The sequence below is a fragment of the Platichthys flesus genome, chromosome 2 (assembly GCF_949316205.1).
Source record: "Platichthys flesus chromosome 2, fPlaFle2.1, whole genome shotgun sequence".
Lineage (NCBI taxonomy): Eukaryota > Metazoa > Chordata > Actinopteri > Pleuronectiformes > Pleuronectidae > Platichthys > Platichthys flesus.
In genome coordinates this window covers 17,976,885-18,001,539 of record NC_084946.1, presented here as the reverse complement: position 1 = coordinate 18,001,539, position 24,655 = coordinate 17,976,885, and the positions used below count along the sequence as shown (strand labels likewise).

The following is a 24,655-nucleotide window of genomic DNA, read 5'->3' as shown; positions in this document are numbered from 1 at the left end:
ATTGGCTGATAAGTGTTCACAGGGAGGAGAGGGATGGTGGAGCTCTGCCTGAAGCTGTGACTTGTTGTTGTTGATGGTGGTGCTTATCTTGATGCATGTGTGTGTGAGTGTATGTGTGTGTGTGTGTGTGTGTCCCTTTCTTAATGAATACTCTGATGCCCCTGGTGAGTGTGTTTTAATTAGATCATTTTTTTTATAATTGATTAACTGTTTCGATTAACTGACAAAACGATTCATCAATAAAACAACCTCAAAAGCTAATTTAAGCTCTCACTGCATTTAAAGCTAATAAAGTTAGGTAAAATGGCTAAACCACAATGTCGACAGTGGTGTTTTCCAAATCAAGTCAAAACTTGCCAATGGGAGACTACTGTTTACATGCTATATCCAGTGAGAAAGACCCCAACTTTAAAACAAGAAATTAATTTGTCCTTGCTGATGCTGCAGAAGGCAACTGGCAAAGGAAATGTGCTGCTTAAATGTGCTTATGTGAATGAATCTATCCCAAACAGCGATCCCTGGCCCATCTGCTGATGCTGCTATTGTTATATGCACACATTCATCCTCTTTCACAACTTTTTAGAAAAGAGCAGAGCAAAGATGGGACCAGGACAGTTTCCCTGCAGGTTACAAGGACGTGGAGAGAGAACCATTACACCGTGTTCCTGTTTGTTCTAACAACCACATCTCCAGCAGCGGTGAAAAAAGGCTCCTGTGAACAGGTGAATGCCGAAATCACATGATGCTGCCTTTGCCAGCTCGCCAGAGTTATTGACTGAACATGAACTGCCGAGAGGCGGCAAGGCAGGAGACACAGAATTGGTTTCCTAGAGGCGTCGCGGCTTTGACACTGTCTTCATTCACTGGGTTATGCTCGAACGTGGAGGTGAGGGAATAACATTTTTGTAGTAAGAGATCGAGACAGAAGCACAAGTGAAATGGACGGTGCGGCTTCACAGAAACAAAAGGTAAACTGTTGCGATCCCAATTCTGTACGAGCATAAATCTTGGTAAGTACACTAGATACACAACAGAAAGGAGCAGTAAAAAACACAGGCTTCATTTTATTGTGGCCTGATCTGCTGCTCCCAGTTATTCTGCTTTCTCACACAATGATGATGGTTTTGATGGTTTTAGCTTTTTGAAATATATCTACATTATTGCAATAGTATGACATTTGCAAGTCTGTATGCCATCATGCATGTTGAGAGTTTGTTTCTTGTACATAAACTGAAGCCCTGATCAGAGGATGGTAATACCACATAGCACACACCAAATAGATGTAGTAATATACAGAAATGTACTTATAACAGAAACGTTGTTTTCTCTTCTGTTTGTGTGTGCATCTTACCGCTCTGGACGGGTTGATGTAGTCTATCTTGAGACTGGCCATTGCTTTAACAATGGCCATAATGGATTGGATGGTGTTACTGTAAACCACCGCCCGGTACTGCTTACACTCGTCTTCTGAGTAGCCATCTTCATGGATGATCCTGAGAATAGCAAACATCATGCAACATTTAATAAAGTCTACACATTAACCATTCATTCACAAATATTTTGGAGCCCTTCAATTACCATATGAAAATGAATTTGTATCTGTGGGACCATATTTTGGTGCTTCAGGTGCAGACAACAGATATTTAGGCCTTTTAGGCTTACAACCATCAAATCTTGTCCATTGTCCACACATTCTCTTTATTCACATGCAAAATATGTTTATACTCCACTAAGTGCCCCAGTCGACGACATTCCTCAACACATCAATCATTAAGATTAACATAAAAATCTACACTGTTATAAACTAAGAGATAAACAAAGAGTAATAACTTAACTGATATAATTATCGGTAACACATTTTAGTAAGGAAGCTTTTATGAACAATCGTTAACGTGTCTTACCAAGAAACATGCACCTGTGAGACGGCTGTGTAGGATGGTGCAGTGGGGTTAACACACATTCAAACTGCCTCAAGTCTGCAGCAGCCGTTTGATGCAGTATCCTCAGTTTACCTCTTGCAATATTATTATAGCTCTGGACCTGAGCGGGGAGGGAGCTCAGCGTCTGTGCATGTACCAGTGTGCATCCTACCATGAGATTGTAAATCATCCAGGCTGTAGAGGGAAGTGAGACCACCCCCCGTGAAAAGTTAAGTGAACAGCCTGCCACCTTTAACAGTGTGTTGATGTAACTGATAATGAAGTAATTTAGCAAATACATAATTTCCTAAATTGGAAAGTTTTACTGCTGTGATACTTTGATGTGTGGTGTTACATAAGGCTGTTACATGTGAGTGTTTGGGCTGATTTATTTGCACATGTTAATAACCTGGCTTCAGGAGCGACAGACTGTTCCTTCTCCAAACTCATAAAAAATAGATTCAATGCCTGGCTAGCCCAGAGGAATGTGAATAATTAAGCCATTTGGGGTTCAGTGTGTGTGTGTGTGTGTGTGTGTGTTTGTGTGTGTGTGTGTGTGTGTTTGAGAACAGGGATGACAACATTTTCTGTAATCACACTCTATTATTGTATTAGGAGCAGTAAATGGCAATACCAAACCGCAAAGGCCATGCAGTGCCCTATAAATCACAAAGAATCATATTTATCTTATCTTATAATCACATGGTTACTGTTGTAAACTACTGAGCCAAACCCTCTGATTGAACCCGCCTGATGGTCAGTGCCAAAGCTCTTGGTTTCACCTCCACTGATTTTCTGGCTCTTTAATTACTATTGTAATTAAAAAAATAGCACATTATTTTCAGTTATAAATAAAAGAAACAGAACATTTGAAACACAACTTGACAGGGGTGTTATTCGTTTGGTTATCCTACCAATTTATCAAAACCAGAATGGCCACAATGTGGCCAGTGCAGTATCAGTCTACATACATTTGTCTTTCCAGGTCACTTTATATGACCTACTTAACTTATGACCTGAGACCACTAAAATTAAATGATAAATGTGTTTAACATGCCTTTACTGTTGACCTTTGACCACCAAAACGTGATCAGCTAATCAGTGGGTCTAAGAGAAAATTTGCCCCAAATTTGAAAAGGACTATCTCGAGGTGATCTTAAGCTAACGCGTTCACAAGGCAAAGAAGGCAAGCTCATCGTGACTCTGACCTTTGAGAAATTCTTTTCTGTCTATAAGATGTTGCATTCACAAGACCAAAAATAGTTTTGTATGATCTAATTCATCTTTGAGAATCATATCAAGTCAGATTTGAGTCCAAGTGAAAAGTAGTTCCTGAGATTTTGCGTACATAAGTCAAAACTTGTCGGAGGTCAAAGTGTTCACACGAAAACATTGCAAATGGCCATTGGATTTCACTGGCGCAGAGGCATAAAAAACATGTATTTCTCACTATGTGTTTGCCTGTCTTCAGATTTGGTCATGTTGGGCTATTACCATAAGTTGTCTCACCCAACAAAAGTTACTGTGAGGGGGAGGAATTGATTCTTTAAAATAATAATAAAAGTATTTTTAAAAGTAGGTTTTTGTAACTTACTTCATCTGCTTTACTATGGTGCTCTTCCCAGACTCGCCTGCACCTGTTGGAACATTAGAAAATTGACACGTTACGGAGGAAACTGCTGAACTGCATGTTGCTGTTGCTTTGTGTCGGCCTATGTGAGCGGAATACTGGCGAACAAGCAGGGACTCTTCCTGCTGTGAAAACATGAGTGACCCAGGGATGACCTGGCACGAACATCACATTCTGTCCTCTGGGTCGTCTGGTTTATTTATGTCTCCATTTTGAGGACAATATGTACAGATATGCATGAAGAACTCCCCCAATTAATTTCAATGTTTTTCTGGCAGAGGAAGGGTGCAGGGAAAACCGGTTATTTCAGGGCTCGTGATTATTTCATGCTACAATGATGCCAATTGTTCTTGACTCATGGTACATATTTGGACAAATGATGATTTATATTTAGCTTTAATGGTTCAATCTAATCAATATAAATTGTAAGATTCCTCACTATAAAGATAGCCACTGGTTGCCATTCACTTCACTCCCCTCTGAAAAATCACCTTGCAGACACTTCAGGTATAAATAAATTATTTTAGAAATGATCTGTAAACTTGTGGCAAATAGAAAAAAATATTTGCAGTCAGAAAGCAGAATGTGGTTTATTAACTGTAAACTCAAGACACATGTAAGACCAAGACCAGCCCAGGATATGTAGATTCAAAATAAATAATTAAAGATCCATTAAGGATTAAAAATTAAGAGCATTAGTTCTGAGACAGCCAAGCTTTATTTTTTTAATAAAGTACCATACAGCAAAGATGACATTCCCACAATGCAGAAAACAGCTTTCTGGTTTTTAGGGAATAAACCTGACAATAATAAATACGGCGAGCTGTGCTCTGACACCTTTGTCCTCTTGTTGCAGTGAATAAGTTTGAGTGTTCGACATGTCTGTATGCACCAGCTGCTTGGACCCTGCCACCATGCACTGTCCCATCATGCCACCTGACCCAGCCTTGCCAAAAAACATTAGCCATGCCTGGAGCCAACAGAGCGAGTGAGACTGTCACCCCCCCCATCCCACGCTGTCTACATTCATCATGTTCAAACACGTCCAGTACTTTCTGAGAGAGAGGACCCCACAGCACAGGGAGGTGTGTAAAAGTAACGTCTGAGGCTATGTTCGCCATCATAAGAGCCGTCATGTTTTCCTGCTGGATTTCTGTGTTGTTTTTTTTATCTTCCCCAAAAACTTCTGGGTGGATGACCCCCAAACTTGGAGGAGGAATGTCTTATGAGTCAGGAGAGACATTTTGGTGCTGATCCGGGAGGCAGACCCCTTTTCTTCCACTTTCTTTAACATTACGAGATATGGTGTTTCAATGTTTTCACCGCTTTCCCAGTAAGTAGTTGAAAAAATTTGCCCTATTTAGGGGATCGACAGCTATGAGTGTGAGCAATTTGATGTAGATTGATTTAATTTGATGGAACTGTTGGAGGTATGCATAATATCCTATGAACAACAATGTTCTAGTATAATGTGAACAGTTGATATGAATACAACAATAGATTTATAGCTGCTTAGTTCGAATGTAAAATGTTCGGTTTTAGACAAAAAGGTACTGTAGGTGGTGGAAAGTGGAATATGTGTCTCTCTGTGGACTCACACAGGCCCGAAGGTCACCTTCCTGACTCCAGAATAACACTCATCCATTAATATTTCAAGCCCAAAGGGAGGTGAACACGTGTGGACAGCAGCGAAAAAAGAGCCTCCTCATCCTTCACGCTTAAGGTATTTGTAGGAGAAGTGGCCAGTGCTGGTGTTGGACCACTTTAGAGTTGCCTTTGGATTTGACAGTAACAGACAATCCAATCTCTTAGTCTGTATTCATATTGAGCTGTTCTGTCTTGATGAGCACTTGAGCACTTTACAATAACCATTCACCAGTTTAAACAGTGCATGTATGGGCAGCACTTTTTCCTCTATAAGGGGCCTTTGGGGGTTTAGATACTTCAGCATGCGGATAGGGAAGACTAGGATCGCACTGCCGACCTTCTGGTTAGAGGACGACCGCTCTACCTCCTCAGCCACAGCCGCCCACAGCAGACAAAACAGTGCTATGTAAAACATATTGTTTTTTATTTATCTTGTGGGTGCAAGTGAGCATTTAAGATTTCAGGTGAAAATACACAGAGATTCTACACACTGCACTCTACTGTAAATAACTAGCTTGGTGATACTATGAAAATGATGCACGTATTTGGAATCCATTATGAGAAATGTGATTCAAGTCTTAAAGATGGTAAACAGTGTTACAAATCAAATTATTCACAAACAGAGAGAACGTTAATTTATCCCAGTCAGACACCACCAAACAACTGTCTCATCATTAATTCAGGTACACACATCTCTGACAGTAAAAACCCTGCTTAATCATCAGGGGACAAAGTGCTTCTGCACAGGATTAATCAATCTGCAGAGAGCTGGATATCTACCCAGTGTTTATTTGCCAATAAAATGACTGGATGCATAATGGATTTTAACAACTGTCTCTTGTGGAGCTCAGGTATCTACAGTTTGTTTAACTGTGAACTCAGCAGGTAGGAACTAGTTCTGCTATTACAGATTAATGCGCAGTATATTCTAGATGAGCAGATGTATCCATCGTACATGAGGCGCTGTGAGTTGAAGCAGTAATAAAGGACTGATCAGAATCACAAAGACCCCTCTGTGTGCTGCGCTGGCAGACCAGACAGGCTCTTTCTTTTTACCGCAGAGAACCAGAATCATTTTCTGGCAACGAGGAGACGGGGCCACCTCCTCTTTCTGTTTCTTCAACCACAACTATTCATAGCTGCTCCCCAGTTGGTTTTCAGAGAGCGCCAGTACACACAGCAAAGATAAAAACATGATTTGTAACATGAGCATCAAAACTGGCCAGGTTGCAGGAAAAATAACCATTTCTCTCAAAACAGCCCATACTCTCACAGGCCCCCTCAGAGTGATGACAACTTGGCTGCGGTCTCACTGCTGATGACACAAAGTCCATTCATGGTCCGGTGAGACATCCTGATCTCAGCAAACACACAAGCAAGGAGTTCATCCACCACGCCACCCTCATCTATACTCCAAATTTGCAGATACTGGAATGCTTCTGGTACTGACATCGGGCAGCGGCGATTAAGCAAATCTATTCATCAATCTGATTCCACGTCTTTTAAGTCGATTAGCAGCACCCAGATAAAACTGCCTCTCTACCAATGAGCTGTTGTGAGATCCCGTCACTAGAGCGCGGACGAGATTTCCGGTAGTCTAGCGTTAACCAGAGCTTGCTGACATTTCAGCAATTTGGCAATATTTCTTACTGGAATGTCCACAGGTAAAACATGCGACATGTATTGTGTGCAGATGGGTGCTTCTACTCAAAAGGTTTTATCTTTATAAACTGTGGCTGCACTTTAACAGCCTTTTAAAGGAAGTAATTCTTATGTGTTCTTATCTGTGTTCTTTTTTAGTTATGACTGTCAAGATAATAAAATATGGCATTGATTCTCTGTGTGTATTTGTTTTTCAAAGAGTTAAACCTCAGCCAAGCCATAAAACAGTGATACCAATCATCACTTCCATGCAGGGTTGGTATACAGCAATTAAAATACGTTATATCCACTGATCATTTATTTTGTCGGCTTCCTTATTATGAATATTTGTTGCATTTAACTTCATAGATAATACCTGGCTTGAAGAGTTGGTCGACCAAAACAAATAATTTGAAGATCTATTCTTCGGGCCATTACATTTTGGGTTTTTGTAACTTTCAAATACAAATTCTAAAAAAAGTTAGGTTAGACATAAAAATATGAAATGTTTCAACCTGCAGCAACAATACAAACCACCTCTAGGCCTCTTTTATCACCCTGTGCCATTTATTGTCTTTGGGTAAGTTCAGGAATGTGACAGGGTAGTCGTCTACATCCTCCCCAGTCCAGCCATTGGACAAAAACTGAGACTTGTTCCTCTGTTGGGTTCTGAACTGAAAAAAATACTATATCAGCGACACTTGCCTTCATACTGGATTTGATTTATTTGCTTTAATTATGAGCTTGAGGCCAAGATTAGTCACATCCTGAACTTCCTGAGAAGAGACGGTTTAGCTCATCTGGCACAGATTCCCTTTGGAAAAGCTGTCACAGAACCACTTAACCCCAGTGACACTGAGGAGAGACAGACCAACATTTATTCAAATCAACCCCCCAAAAATGTGTCAGTGATGTGGGTACTGGTGAGCAGAAAATAGTGGGAGGAAGATGTACGCGATCACGAATTTTAATATCAGTTTGCAGATAAATACACAGTTTGAAATGGAATCTGTGATGGAGGCTTAATATTCAGTGTGTAGAATATGTGTAGGAGTGAGCAGAATTCAAGTGCTGCAGTGCAGAGGGAACATCGGCAGGCAAGCATTCAATTTGTTCTTGCTTTCTGCATCAATTCACTGTCAGCCCATCAGCAATTAGTTAAAACACGAGTTAACTTCATGCAACAGCAGATCTGAGTAACAGGACGGCAGAGAGTAGGACTCTTAAACTCTCCCTTCAGTGAAGACCTCCCCACCATGACCCAATTACTTACCTATAATGACTTCCCCGGAACCTTCTGTTATCATTGCTCTTCAAACAAACTAAGTGTAGCCATTTAAGCTTTACACTTTTGATCCTGAGATGTGTCTAAGAAGAGGGAGTAAAGATTCTGCAGATCCATGGTTTGAGAATCACATTCTAGGGTCAACATTTGCTTCTTAGAACTGAACTTATAAATTCAAGCTGATGGGGTTACGCTTTACAGGTGTCTAGTTATAAGCCTGCATCAAATTATAAAACTTTGGCCTGATTAAAGAAGACAAATAACGGAAAGAAGTCTAGTCTGGTATGATTCTGCACATATTTACTGCTAAAGAGGAGAAAAGACATAAAAATGAATTTTCCTAAAAAAAGCGTCATCAAGAATACCCTCTGCTATTTCAGCACGACACAAAAGCATCCTCGGGAGGCACACAATCCCTAACACAGTGTTTCGCATCTCTGTGTCACACAACCCACTGCCATGGCATTTCTCCTGTAGAAACATATAACACATCCCAGCATATGCCGGCGTCATAGGCCATCTATTGTCTTAGCGGCTGCATAGGGAGAATGATTCACTGGCCTGGCTGGGTGACGATTCCGCCTTCGCTCTCATCCTGGCTCGCCGTCCCCACCCGTCGGTGTCACGACTGCTCACATCCAACAAGCTTTTACAGCCATTTAAAGGTTAATCTGCTCTGGGAGTTGATGACACTGAGCAGAATACACAACAATGATGCTGATGCTATTTCAAGCCATGTCGCAATGCACTGAGGGGGCCGACAGACGCCAGCAGACGTGATGTTGTTCTATGAGTAAATATATTTGTAACTGTTTTTTCTTCCTGACCCACGATGAATATAGACTTAAAGCATCTGATCAATGTAGATCTGTTCGAGCAACATTTGTTTATAAAAGGTTCAGGGTTCTGCGTTCTGGGTCTAGCTTCACTCAACTTTGCAGAATCAGGTGAACAGCTCTTTGTGCAGCAGTGATACAGCAGCTGCAGGGTTCTGTGGACTGAGTGCGGCAGTCGGTCTGGACTTGCAGCAGCTGAGGTCACTTTTAAAGAAAGAAAGCTGCGACCACATCACCAAGCAAACAGCCCGTTCCGCACAGGCAGGTCTAGAGCGGCTATTGAACATTAACGCAATTACACGACTTCCAAAATGGAACAGACCAATGAAACTGGACCTCTCTCTCTCTGTGTGTGCGTATGTGTGTGTGTGTGTGTGTGTGTTGCTCTTCCAATCGACTTTATCTCAGTTTACTCTGCTCCCAAAATATACCATGTCCACATTTTACAGAGTCCTTTGTCCGGTATCTGCTGCTCCTTCCTGCCTAATCAATATTTTTTTACATGGACAACAAATCAAATGGCAATGATTAATTTGTTTGGTGCTGATGGTAGTGATGAACCCACAGAGAACAACTCTTAAGGTTCATTCTCATCATTGTTATTGGTGAAAAAGATGAAAAACACCAATATGGCAGGCAGGCAAAGTCAGAGAATGACTGGTTAACAGACCAGAGCACTATACAGCTAAAGAGACTAATAGTTCCTTCTGTAGTTGGTGGAGACCAAAAACAGAGCTCAAATATAAAAGTACATATTGAAAACATTGATCAGGTGAACAGAAATACGACTCCAAATGAAACAGGCAGATATATAAGGTGTATATATCAATGTTGTTTTTACAGCTTGTTGCAATGCAACCCAAATGGCCCAGAAATTATGAGGTTTAATTGAATGTTTTAAGGTGGCGTGAGTAATGCCAAAGTACATGCAGTTGTTCAGACTGTGCTGTGCACGTCTGAACAACCTCATTCTCCTGAAGTGGATAAAGGTTATGAGTGTCTAAGTGTGTGCACTGAGCAAGACACTCGTCTACAAGTGGAGCTGTTTCTTAACCACACACTTGGTTCTAGTACATTTCCCTCCGTCAGCCGGCTTTTACAACCTCCTCTTTATTTACCAGGTCTGAAATCAGGCACTTCTCCATCTTCCTTTTATTGACCTGCACACAGCAGCCGTCTTTGAGTTATTTCACAAAGCCTCTCCACCACTTTTCCGAGGGAACGCAGAACAAGGAGCTCCACTAGTACAGCTAACTGTACATACAGATTCTAGTGGGTGCTGGTGTACAAACCAGCATCAGCAGCACAGGTGTTTCAGCCAGTGAGGCATCCTGCCGCCCACCTCAGCCTCTTTCACAACGAGAGTGAGGAATTTTACATGACTGGATACAGTAGGTGTTGTCGCCTGGAGTGGAAAAGTAGGTCATCAGCCTTGCAGGGCGCAGTGGAGCTTCACGGTGCTTACTGCACTCTGACTTAACAGACCATAATGACTGTGTTTTAATGCTTTAATGTGTTAAATGTTTGATATGTTCATAAGAAACACATTTATGAGACCAGGATGTTCGACATACAAAACATTGTATTCCACAAGTCTGTATTTGAAAAGAGCTGTTGAACAATAAAAAAATCAATGAATCACATCAAGCAGAACATTTTGTGTCATACACAAAGAAAGAGACAGCTTATCTGATGCCTGCATCTTAAGATTCACATCTGTAGCTGCAGCTCATACCAAGAAGAGCAAAGCAGAGGGACAGTGTCGAGAAAAAAGGATCAGGTAGAAGAGAAGAGGAAGCAACTTCTGGTACAGTCAAAAAAGATCGAGACCTCCAGATAAACAGAAGGGCAGTGATACGACATGCACCCACTGTACGTATGCAACAGAATGAACCACTGCTGCCTGAGGAGCACTGAACTCAGGAGGAGACACACTTTGTTTCAAAACAGAGGGAAGCACTTCTTTACTGTTAATACTTTTAGTCCTCAGTGCAGCCCTCAGCACCATCCATCATCCTGTTTTAAGTTAATGCCTCTGGGGGTATTTGTCACCACCACTGCCCTCAACCTGGGTTCATATCCCTTTCCAGCTCCATTGGCAACTTCTCCTCCTCCTCTTCTTCACCAGACATGGCACATGATGTGCCATTTTTGGTCTAATCCATTTCTTTCAAAATGCATTATTTCATAGCCGTGCCATGCAGTGATGAGAGACTGTCTCTGTGTCTGGAATCTAACGACCCATCCACCCGTGACATTTTAAGAAAGTGACTTCATGATGTCAAGAGCTCGTACAATGTAAGACATCCCAGGGATATGAGGTCTGAAGTACACTGTCATTTCCAGTAAAGCTGTCTCTCGGCCAACAGTAGATCTTTGTGGAAGGTTTTTCACACTGAATTAACATTATGAGGTTATAAATGTAATAGTGCCCTGGTTCTTATATATGGTAATATATTAAAAACTATCATTGCGCAATTCTTCTTCTAAATTTCTGTGATATTAGAGCTGTAGGGAAAAAATGGACTTGCTAATTTTTTTAAATCTCTGCTGCACTGATTACTAAGAGTTCGTAAGATATTATTATATTTTAAGCTAGAGAATGTGAGACCTGGTTAGAAAAGATAAAATTCTATAGCACGTGTGGCAGTTCCAGAGTCACATGGAAAGAAGGAGATATACATTAAGAGAAAGTTAATCAACTTATTGACCTCCCACAATGCATCATAGATGAACCTTAAATCACTTTTCATGTGAATGATGTTTTTTATTATATATATTTTATCATTATCATTGTTAGGTGTTTCCTTCATACTTATTTACGTTTGTTCCACTCGTAAAGATAGAGACTTTTACAACCATGGGAGGATACAGTGCTGAAAGTATGGTTATAATTCAGGGTTCCTCCTTATAAGACCTCTATGAAGAGCTTATAAGAAGAATGTTGTAGAGCCACAGTTGGTCTTTATCCAGTGTGTTTCATTTATTCACTGAGCGGATCGTTTAACCTCGCTGTACAGTATCATTTTCATATCGTTCTCACACTGTGAAAATAAAGAGACACATGACGTGTTAAGGCCATCAGCATGTTATTAAGCCTGATTCACTTAGAGAAGCAACAGTGCACTCAGCATGTGTGCTGCACTAGTGCTGCACTACTCTGACATGTCCACAGAATGTATTCATGTTCACTATTCAATAGGATTAAGGTTCTGAAAAAAAGATTTTCCCCAAACTTGATGCCAGAAAGTTACTAAAAACCGGAAAAGTGTCAGAGGAGCTGATTGCCCTGTCTGCAGCGTATGGTTGATTTCAAGCAGAGCACACACCAATCATCTGGCTCATCTAGAACACAATCAATACGCCCCTTAACCTCGCAAGAGTCCATATTAATTACACCAATTAAGTGAATGCGTATCGATCACCAATAACAACGCTTGACATGGGGAAGCTCCTTAGAGAAGATGAAAAACTGATGTGCAGCTTGTTCAACATTTTGGAGGAAACAGGGAATCGATAATGCTGTCGGGATTTAAGCAAGAAGATGAGCTGAGCTACTGTCCAGTGGTTTAATAATAAGATATTGAATAATAAAAGCATCTGCTGAGGAGGTTATGTTTTCATGTTTTAGTGTGTTAGCAGGATTACACAAAAACTTCTGGATGGATTACCAAGAAATTTGGTGGAAGGACCTGTCCTTATGATTGAATATCAATTCAGATTTTCAGTTAATTATTTTAAAACAATTACAGTTCCCAAATGTTGCCAGAGCCAATACTTTTTCTTAAAACTATCCGGTCCATCCTTTTGTTTTCAAACACATTTCAGACCAGATCGTCTCTGTGATGTAATCATGTGATGATGCGTCCTTACACACTGTGACATGTAGCCTCATCTGACTAATAGAATGTCTTCGCTGATCAAATTTGTCCTAATAAGAGTTAATTCATCTCTTAATGAAATCTGGCAGCTCCACGTGGTGAAAACTGGAACTGGTTATTTGCTATGTGGAAACAGAAGCTGCAAACATGCTGGTCCCATGTGAGCACCCCTGTGTGTGTTTGTGTGTGTGTGTGTGGGGGGGGGGCAAACACACGTCGTAAATTAAGGACGGCATGAAACACAGCAATGAAGAGATTGAGACATGACACCTCCCCCGCTCGTGTGATCTCCTCTAATAAATCCAGGGTGCCGGGAAAATGATTTCTCACATATCAGAACATCTCAGCTGGTATTTGCCTGGCAGTGACTCTTCTCACTCTCCCACCTCCCTGTGTTTCTGCGTGTCATCTTATACTCTGTGCACTAACACACACTCATACACCAGAAATCTGATGAGGCATCAGGAGAGCTGTGCAGTTGCTGCAGTGTTTTAGCCCTCCCCATAAAACCATCAGCATTCTGCAGACGCACCAGATTGTCAGGTTGAGGGAGGAGGGATTACTCAATTTAGCAGCACATAGAATCAGAATCAGCTTAATCGGCCATGTATGCGTATATACAACAAGGAATTTGACTCAGAGATATACAAATAAACTAAAAAACATGGACAACAAAGCAGAACAAGGTTAAGCATAAATGTTTAACTACTATGTACAAGTATGAGATCTGTGTAACTGGTTGTGTTCAGATTGTCTCATATTTGCAATTTGGTTAGTCAGATAAATTTTCTTTTAAAGAACATGTTAAAAACAAGGAGGCAAATTAGATTTGAAATGTATACTGTCTGCACCAAGATTCATAATATTCTCTTCAATTGTCAAGATACGTAAAAAACGGAGGAACCTTTCTGAATCATCATTATCTCAAATACACATTTTTAGTAGTTCTAGTCCTATTTTGTTGTGTACAGTGGCTGATAATAGATGACCCCCCAATGAAACCATATTTAAATCAGTTTAATCTGGTCCTTTATTCAAAACACCAATTTGTACAGTCATAAACTGTGCAGATCATATCTCCTTGTTGGGTTTTGTCAGTTTTATTGGAAATATAGTGGGAATTTTCTTCTTAATTTATTGCACGTGTCACATTCACAAACACTGTTCTACTAATGATCTATTTACTATGTGATTTATTTTTCCACTTTCGAAGTCGACAGGCATGATTCATTACATGAATGTGTCCAATGAAAACAAGGAATAATGGAGTATACCAAACACTGCAAGTCATAGGCTGCACAAGATAATGTCACTAACACAATGAATAACTCCATTCCAATTCCTTGTAGCTTATACACATTTTTATCCTATTCAAATAATCCTGTAGCTCCTATTTCATGGTTTATCCTTATTAGCCGGAAAGGCTTGTTGCCCACACAAAATTCCATTGTACCTAGAGAGTGACAAAAAGATGCCTTAAATAATATAGGATTCAATGATCTTTTTTGAGATTACCACGTGGCATTTGCCAGATGTATTAGCAGAGCGTAAAAGCAGAGGGAAAGAGAATCTCTATTCCAGTTACTGTGCTAAACTAAGCTGCTGCTGACGGTAGCGTCTTGTTTATCTTACACAGGGGATATAAAAAGAAACCTGACACCAATAAGCTGATTGATATTCTTCTATTCAAATCTACTGTATAAGTTTTAAAGGCATCAAGTGTGTTTAATTTATTCACTCAGCACATCTTGTCACCACTTAATTTTCACATCTCTCTCATGCTGTGAAAAATGATGAGACACATTCCATACAGTGAGATATTGAGGCCATCAGTATGCTAATATTAACTTGATTTATGCAGGCAGCATGGGGGCTGTACTGGTGCTGTATTACTTTGACTCTATCACCTATAACTTGTCCCTGATGCAGTGTGTATTAAATCTCACTAAACAACAATAGTCAAAGACAATAAGAAAATAAATAACAGAGGAAATGAATAACATATTTTTTGATACTAACACGTCCCTCTCGGGTTGAGTAACACTCGCATGTTTTGCAGTGGGCAGTTTTGAGTAAGAGCCAAATTAATTTATCCATACCGAGTCCAACCACATCAGGTCCCACGTGAACTATTCAATAATTAGAGAAACGGAGTGCAATGGCGGTATTCATTTTATATCTATCATGAGAGAGAGAGAGAGAGAGAGAGAGAGAGCGAGAGAGAGAGAGAGAGAGAGAGAGAGAGAGAGAGAGCGAGAAGTAAGGACGTTCCACTATAGTTATATTTGACATTTGCAAATCACACAGGCCTGGTCATCTCTTTCACTCCTCATTTTTATCTTTATAATCTTCAAAGGAAGGGAAACACATTCAGAGGCAGGAGATGTGGGATTAACCATTTTCTTCTTGGTAAAATGTCATTTTAAATCACTACCATGATGTCATTAAAGTTAATCGAAGGGGAATTTTACATTTAAAAGTATCTTAACAAACAGGAAGGATACTGGCCATTCTCTTCAGGTCATAAGTAATTTTGTAGATTGGTCTTTTCATTTCTCTCAACTCCAGCTACAAAAACCTTTATTTTAATTTACTTTGACAAAAGCCAAGACATTTCTATGTGTTTCCTACTAACATTTTTTTTAGATTTTCAGCCGTAAGTATCATATTCTTTTACATTTATATGTGATGTAAATCACATAAGATGAAGTATTTTGGATCCTGCAGATTGAAAAAGGGATTTAAAAATGTATTAAGTACATCTCGTATCCATGGCAACCAGGCAGAGTGGACTAGAATGGTTCATCTTTGCTAAGCCAAACTATTTCAACTTCAATCACCAAAGACTCAGTGTCCTAAATATACCCATAATGACACTTTCCCTGTCTGGGTTCTCTCTAAAGCAAATGCAAAAATGTATAATTCTTAAGACAAGACATAAGAGAGAAAGCAAGTTTATCCACTGGTTCAGAATATATTTAGTCAAGTTAACAGGTTGTGTCTTAAATCAGAAATATCACCAGCACAGTGGCTCCCAGTGCTACCAGTGTTTCTGCTGATGACACCAACTCACAAATACAGTGCTGCTACTACAGCACATGTCACATCCTCAACTGTCTCATTATTGTGTTGCCATCCTGGAAACTAATGTAGAAGCTATACCACTGACTCTTAAAGACGTCAGCTGTTCCTGACATTCTACAGAGTTTTTCCTGCAAGCTTCAAAATAAAAGTACGTCAAAGTGAGTCCATTCCTGCATCTCAATTCAGGGGCTGCATCCTTGGGAGGGTCTTAGCAGCTGATGTTTGTGAAGGTATGGATGTATGTGGAGGGGTTGACAGCTATGGCAGTAATCAACTAGGACCCTTATCAATGAGTGACCGTTCATACTGAAGCGATGCAAGGATTTTTTTCACCATGAGTTAATCTTTGATTTGGGCTGCCTCTGTGCAAAGACCCAGACAATGTGATTGTATTTTTTCATTTTATAGTATTATATTTCATCTAGTTTTGAGGATTTAACTTCATTTTAATCCGTTCAGCATTCAACATTTGATTTATTTAGATTCTATCATCGCACTTGTTGTGCTTTTGACCTATGATCGTATATTTCTCCTTCATTTGCTGGGATCGTAAAGCACTTCAGGCCAAATTCTGTTATAATGTATAAATAAATGTGACTTGACTAAGATCCACCACTTTTCATTTGAGTCTGCTGCTGCAGAAAATCGGAATAGGACATATTAGGTTTCTACCTTAATGATATCATGGAGCATAATAGGAGCGTGTGCCTGATCGATGATAGTAATATATTAGCCCAGTCACTCGTCTTACTCTAGACCAACATAGCTGGTATAGGGAAGTGTGTGCAGATTTACATGTCTTTGTGAAAACAGCCTGGATCAGCAGTGCTGTCAAAATATCTTTAATGAGTCTAAATTATTAAAGAGAATCTTAAATAATTCAATTTGATTCGGCCTTGTTAATTTTTCGCTTTTATTCTCTCAATAAACTATTTTTCTCATCCTTTGCCTCACTGTCACTCTCAGCCTTTCATCAGATTAAGTGTGACTAATGTGAATGGATTGATGATGACACAGGTAACAGGGTGATGAGTGTGAGACTTGCTCGCGGAGGGCATTTTGCTCTCTTCACCTACTGTGTGAGAGGTTGAGATGTGAAAAGAAAGGAGGAGGAAGAGAAAAAAAAGAGGCCTAAATAATGAATGGGGCTAATATTGGAAATATGATAGGAAAATGAAAGAAAGGGAAGGATCTGTTTATCATCTGCACCAAACATGTACAAGGTCTGAGACTTGTCTTTGTAGCCAAATGGTGTTTTTCTATATGCTTTTGTTATGCCTGATAAACCAATACTTTAATTAAACTAAAACTAAAAAACATCTGCTTAATGTCCAGGAATGCAGCTATCACAAAGTCAGCAAATACATTCCCTCTCACTGCAGCAACCAAAAACGTGGAACATTTTGTAAATGACTTCAAAGTCACGTTAAAAGACCCGAGGGCGAGATCCAGATTCTGGCTCTTTTATAAACACAATCCAGCGCTGTGCAATTAATAGGTAGACAGCAAACCTCTGAAGAAAGTGCACCGGGGGCAACGTTTCAAAGTGTGTCCCAGTAAAAAGAGATTTTCATTATCAACATCTTTCTTAACACATTTGAGGATAACAAGGTGAAACGCTACAGAATGATTATAAACAAATATTCTACGCCATGAATTACATAGCATTTTTTTTTTTTACTAAGATACGAAGTTACACAATCATTTTTCATTATTGGACAATAACAAATTGAAGTATACATATTGCTTGAGACCAGTGCACATAACTTACAGAAAGCCTGCTTAGGTTTGGTGCATGGTGTGGACTTGAACCATAGCCATTTATCTGTAGACTACCCAGGGATATTTCCTGGCTTTTACCTAAAGCATGCTGGGAGTTAAGGCTCCAAAGACCTTAGGTTAGCAGGGACAAACAAATGTAATATCTAGGGATGGGCATAATTAATTAATTAATTGTTCATTGAGAATTTCCTCGATGAACTTATTTTTTCATCGAGAAATTCGCTAAATACACATTTGACCACGGGGGCAGCGTTTGAAAAAAAAACGACACAGCCCTACTCAGTTACCTGCGACTGGCTGCAAGTTACCATGTATTTCCATTTCCAAAGTTTACATGAAGAGGTCATGGCGAAGTGTAGAGTGGGACCATTTTGAGTTAAAAATGACTTGGTTCACTGCCAATACTGCGAAGCTATCCCAGAGACTGGGGAGACGAGGAGCCTGCGTTGTCTGTAAACGGACGAGGGGAGCGCAAACACTGGAGTCGCGGCCAGGCTAGCGAAGTTAGCACGGAGCTACCTTTGTATCACAGGAACAATGAAACAAAGGAAAAATGTTCTTTTCATTATCCTCCCAAAGGAGGCTGATGTCCTGTAAACACATGAGCAAGAATAAGAGCCGCACTCTCACTTCCACAAATACCAAAGTTTACACTCTTACAGGATCTCATCAACCACCAGCATGCCTCAGGAAATATTCAGAACCCACTTCCCTCTATAGGCCTGTGACAACCAAAACAGACAAATGTACACACATCTTTCATAGACACTTGTTAGGTCACTCACATATCAAAAAACAGACACACACACAGACACACACACAAGACCAGGAATATGGATCCTACCCCATGCTCATTATTCTACTGACACCCTGAGCCAAAGGTGTTGAGCCAAACAGCCTCAATAAGTAAAAACCATAAATCACCTCTGATATTCACTTCTCTATGCTGCTACCCAAAAAACTGAATGTTCAATAATTTATTAAATTTATACAAGGAAAAACTCTTTGCTATCACTGTGTGTAAAGCTACAAAATGTAGATCTGGCACCTTAGCTGTGGCTGCAGCGAGGATCTATTTCATGCTAGTTCAGCAAATAAGTGCAAATGCATCTTAGTGGTATTCACCAGAGACGTGACTCACAGTAAATAAGTGGATTCTCTCACACTGTGGCTAGCTGTGAGGTTGTCGTCTCTTTTTGGATGGTCTCACCCTCAGTCCTCCTCCCTGTCACAAGAAGGGAGTCATGTCTGTGAAGCACTATTATTATCATCTGCTCGGGGTGGGAAATTAGAGATGAGCTGCAGTTCAGGCTGATTTTACGAGGCTTTAGGGAGGGGGGGAAGTATATTCTCTGTGAAACTGGTTTCAAGATAGGCCAGTATCCTTCCTGTTTGTTAAGATACTTTTAAATGTAAAATTCCCCTTCGATTAACTTTAATGACATCATGGTAACTGGACGTCAGTCAAGATAATGACTACAGTAGCTAAATACAACCACAGTTTGGCTCTGCACCTGCTCAAATTACATTATTGTAACATTTAAAGTGAACTTGGATATATTTTACACCTTCATTTGAGAAACACATTTGTATGAAGTTATATTTATGACCACATGTTGCTTCTGTACAGTGACTGATAATTATCCAGGACTCAACTGCAACATCTCCACATTCACTACTCAGGGGGCATAAAGATAATTGTGCAGTTTTGTGAGGGATGAAATTTCTTTCTACACTTAACTCAGTGATTGTTTTGCAGAATATTGTTTCCACTGCTATACACTCAATAATATGAACATGCACAAGCTAGACTATCCTCCCAAATGCATGAAGGTCAGCATAGATTTATTTTGTTTAGGGATGGATGCACCTACAGTTACTGATCCCAGCCTCTTTTAACAATCCAATACTTTAAGTCTTTTCTACTTCTACTATGTCAGCTTGATTTATGCAATAAAATCTCTGTCAACAGTTTCTAATGAGAAAAGCTTTACCAGCAGCAGTCAGGCCTTCTTGGGCTCCACCACTGCAGATACTCGTGCCCGGATCCATGAGTTGGCAGTTTACAACTTCAAATAATCAATATTAAACATAAACATCTGGGGGAAACTGATATTCCAAAAGACTAATCAATAGGTAAATATGTCGAGCACTGATGATAATCACTTTCTGTGATGTTACATCAGAGACCTATGCAACATGGGTTGTTGTTCCCGGTTCTGACACAGATGAGGACCAGCTATCTGGCGGATCGGTAACACAGAGGGCTCTGGAGTATGGTGCAACGTAGTGAAATCAGTGTTTTCTCACAACCGTGAGAGCAGTCGTGGGGTTTTACAGACCTGTCAAGTTTTATTTTCTCATGCTCAAATATGGTTTCATGTGTGTAACTTGTTTATGACACAACTCAACAAAATGTTCATCAAATCTGACTGTTTGTCCCCAGTCCTCACTTAGACTAACAAGAGCAGTTTTTCGTGATTCACCTGTGGATAACATTGAACACATAAGTCCAATTAGTTCCCCTGAGAACTCGGACATTGGCCGAATGCTGCAAAGCCATTAAAAAATTGTGATGCACCCTCTAATGCTTCAATAGTGACATCAACAAGTTGGTATCTTCTCATACACAGACAAAACAAACGAGACCATAATGTCCTCGGCTCAACATTTAAGACAAATATCAACAAGCAACTATGTTGGCGCGCGGCCCCTCAGATCCAGCCGGAGTTTGTTGTCATCTTAAGATCATTTACTGATTGTGTTTGTTATTCTCTGTCCCTGAGGACGGATACGGTATCATGATGAAGGGTAAACACCAGAGTGATTATGTGATGTTAGTAAACTGTGAGTTTATCAGATAATCTTAAGAAAAGACGAAGTGAAACTCAATATACTGGAGTCCAAAACCGCTGTAGTCGAGAGGCTTGATAGCAGCTCGGTGTGGTTGGAGTCACCACAACCTTACAAGAGGTAAAGGCATCCGACCAAGAGAGACTCCATAGGCACACATGCTTTGTCAAATTCTGTGTCGTATAATTCCTCTGCACACCGCGTCAAATATTTATGTTTCCTAGAGAGGGATGAGACCGTTTGTGTTGTAAGCACTCGGAAACAAATCAGACTGATTCTTGTATCATTATTGATTTTTTGTTGTTGTTTTTTTGGAATTGACAGTCGACTTTCAGCTATAAGGGGATTTGGTTCTGGTCATCAACCTGGCCAGATTTAATCATATCAAAGAACTCATTCAAGATGTCAGATCACTTTAATAATTAATAGCTGTTGGATTTGGGAGTGAAGTCGATACATGAAAACAAGACCGAGGAGAAACAGTGTGCATTGTGATGAGATGAGTGGATTTACATATCTTTATTGTAATTTCCTTGATTTACAGTAAAAATACTGGATGAGACCCAACAGAAATATATCTTAAAAAAATATGAGTCCTTAACACGTGTTCTCCTCATCTTTAGTTTTCTTGTTGCACGTGATATAATATACTGAGCAGCATCATAGGAAATGGTTGAAATATAATAAGGATATTACTAGAAAATGTATTTAATTTAATAACCTATAAGATTTACTAATCTGTATTATAAGATGCCAACGTATGAATATTACTATTACTAAAACTCAAAGAAGTATTTTAATTACTGCTTCTTCACTCAGAATCATTGATCTGTACAACAGGAATTTATAACATGAATCCATATTAGACTTACACATTTTTTTTCAATGGAATTAAAAATAATCTGCAACTATTTTGATAGTAGTAATCATATTTTTATTTATCATATAATATTCTTTCTGATTCCCTTAGTTGTCTATAGTAAAAATAATTTGTGTGGATTCATTCTGATAATAAAAATGGTCATTTCAATAATCCACAGTCTTGTTAATAATAACAACGATGGTCTGTATTTATGTAGCCACTTTTCACACACACATTAACACACACATTCACACAGCACTTTCTCTATCACACATCAACCACAGGGGCAATTTGGGGCTGTGATCAAACTGCCGACCATCTGGTTTGTGAGCCACAGGCGCCCAACGTTAGTTAGTTATTTAACACGGTTGTTGCATCTTTTTCTGTTAAGAAGAAGTCCAATTCATTCTGCTGGATAACAAACAATGTCATACAAGGAGACATTTTTGGGTTTGACATATAGTGGGAAAAGCATGGGTGCACAAAGTAGCTTCAACAGAAATACGAGTAACTTCACTTCCACTTTTTCCTATATTCTATAAATGATGTATTGCTTTTTCTCTCAGCGGCAACAGCTCCACTGTGTTGACATCACACACAAAGACACACAGTTCATGTAAAGGTGTGTGAGGTCAGATCAGTCATTAAGGTGTTACAGGGTTTGACCAAAGCATAATTGTTGCTGCTGTGTAAATAAAGACATGTCTGTATTTAATTAGATGCAACAGTGACACCAGGAGATTTTTATCACTGCTCGATTTCCCCATCAGCTGTTCTGAATCATTTCTTTTTAAAGCACTGTTTGATTGAAGGTACATTTTAGGACATGACACTGTGAGATTAACCAGATTCCGTCCAAGGTTGATAATTAACGAGTGAATCTTTCTGACTCCATGTTGCCAAAACTCAACTATGCCAACCTGCAGCTCTCCGACACTTAGCCGATTGTGTCCTCTGTTAACAGCTTGTCACAGCAAGATGACACAGATCCAACCACAGACACACACACAAACGCACGCACACACACACATTTGTACAGCTATCTTAGTGAGGACACTCATTGGCATAATGCATTCCCTAGCCCCTTACCCTAACCCCCAACTAAATGGCTAACCCAAACCCTTAACCTAACCTAAGCATGATTCTAACCCTAAGGCTAAATCAAAGTCTTAACCCCCAAATAATCCGTTAAAGGGGGTCCCAAAGTGAGGAACGTCCAAAAGGTCCTCACTTTGCCAAAATGTCCTCACACCGTAGGTTGTGGTCCTCACAAAGAAGCTGTACGAGAGTACACACACACACCTTGGTTTCATATTGTAGTTCCAGTCAGTCAAGCATGTAACAAAGACAAATCAAGAACATGATGATGGCCAACACAGCCAGCAGAATTGGATGAGGAGGGAAGTGTGAAATTGGTTCTGAGTGGGAAGTTGTGTGTTTGCGTGTCAAAGATTAAAAGACAAAATTTTGCTCAATTTCATGAAAAAAAAAGTTTAACAACGATGTCAAACATGGCTTGTTGCTGCAGTGAGATGAGAGTCTGTGTGTTTAACTGTGAGCCTGTTAATAGTGGATCCGTCTCCACAGGTTTGATGCAGTGAATTTGAGTTTCCTGGGCAGGAGGCCAGCACGCCGAGCTTGGAGAAGCTGAGGCAACATGTTGACATGATGGTATCTGACTTATCTCCAAGTTTATAGACCCTGTGTGTTGGTTAATTAATGACATGGTTACAGGCTGATACTCTGGGAAACATGAGGTTGTAATGCCTTCACAGAAAGTGTCTGTCCACCACAGCTAATGCGAATCCTTTCTGTGTTTAATATCTTTTGAATGCAATTTTAATGGCTTCTTAATAACCTTGATGCTTTTCTAAGAACTTTGAATTTCCTTGTGTCTGCATGGTGCTATAGATCAACTTGTCTTGGCTATTGAGGATTAATGATTTGGTTTGATTACCCTGATTCGGATGCTTAGTTTATTCCTTATATTATTTTCAAGCTCCACAGAAAATGTTATATTATTGAGTTTTTTCATACCACGACCTATGACCTCATCACATTGAGCTGCTTGGTCCCCAATCAGATCAAGTGACATGTAGAATCAGGTGCATGGTTGTATACGTGAATGGATGTGTTTGCAGTGTCCAGCTGTGACCTACCTAACAAAAGCAGTTTCACTTCTCTGGATGCCTTCTCTCCGTCTTCTCGCAGGTTTTTGTCGATCATCTTTGACCTCTCCGCGGCTGCCTTGTCCTCGGCGCTCACCGTGCAGCCCATGGCTCCAGACGCAGGGGCGCAGCGACCACTCGTGCAGACAAAACGAGACAGAACGAGGCTTCAGTGCAAACGGTCTCAGCTGTGCCGGGCGGTGCCAAGAATACCAATGAAGCAGCTTCAGCCTCCAGCAGGAAAACAGCCGATTCCAGAGTTTGTGCCCGCGCGTCAAAAGTCAATGTCCCCGCTACTCTCCCTTTTCCAAGCAGAGGCTCACAGACGCATCCCAATCGTGTTGTTTTACACAACACCGAGTCAGGCTGTTAGAGCTGATCCATGGCTGTCCTGCATACACACACACACACTCACACTCACGCACACACGCACCAGTGACTGCAGCAGCTCCCGTGTCGCTGGTTACTCCGAGCTGATCATCAGATGAATCCCCGGGACGAACTGCGAGCAGCAGCCGAGTCTCGTCCACGTCACTCAGACGCCTCGCCACGGTCCAATTAAAGCAGGTGAGCGTCCGTGGCACCAATTAGAGGGCGGGAGCCAGTGATGCGTGAGTGGAGGCGAGGAGCGCGGTGCGCAGCAGACTGCAGTGGCCGCGGTGCCGGCACCGTTCCCCCGCATGTGTCAGGAGTCAGGACCGTGATCCACAGGGTTGGGCGGACGGAGTGAGGAGCTGGAGGAGCTGAGTAGGAGCACCTCTGTGTTTGTAAAGATGAGGGACGAGCTGTTCATTATGATGAAGATCTTTATGAAACATCTTGGCACATAAATACTTCCGACTGAAGAGTTGGTGGACAGCGCCTCCCAATGGAATCGTCTTTCCTCTGTTCCCAGTTACTGGAGCATCATAATGATAATAACTGTACAATTTATTTATAAAGCAGCTTTAATTAGAAATGGAGCACAAAATATAGTAGCAGGCAATGAAAACAATGATTCAAATGTGAAAATGGCATAGGGTGAAAATAATTGGTGGAAGCAAAATTAAACTTATTTAAAACATATA

General features: G+C 40.4%; 1 protein-coding gene across 1 annotated transcript in view; it reads right to left on the bottom strand.

The window, feature by feature from the left end:
- LOC133967868 (guanine nucleotide-binding protein G(i) subunit alpha-2) overlaps positions 1-24,319 on the bottom strand; it is a 33,578-nt gene extending 9,259 nt beyond the window's left edge. The window contains exons 1-3 of the mRNA XM_062403552.1: positions 23,580-24,319; positions 3,514-3,556; positions 1,352-1,493 (exon numbers count right to left, since the gene is read on the bottom strand). Coding sequence (XP_062259536.1) covers positions 1,352-1,493; positions 3,514-3,556; positions 23,580-23,697 — 303 coding nt within the window. The 5' untranslated portion in view covers positions 23,698-24,319. The remainder of the gene's footprint in view (positions 1-1,351; positions 1,494-3,513; positions 3,557-23,579) is intronic.
- Between the last annotated feature and the right edge of the window lie 336 nt (positions 24,320-24,655).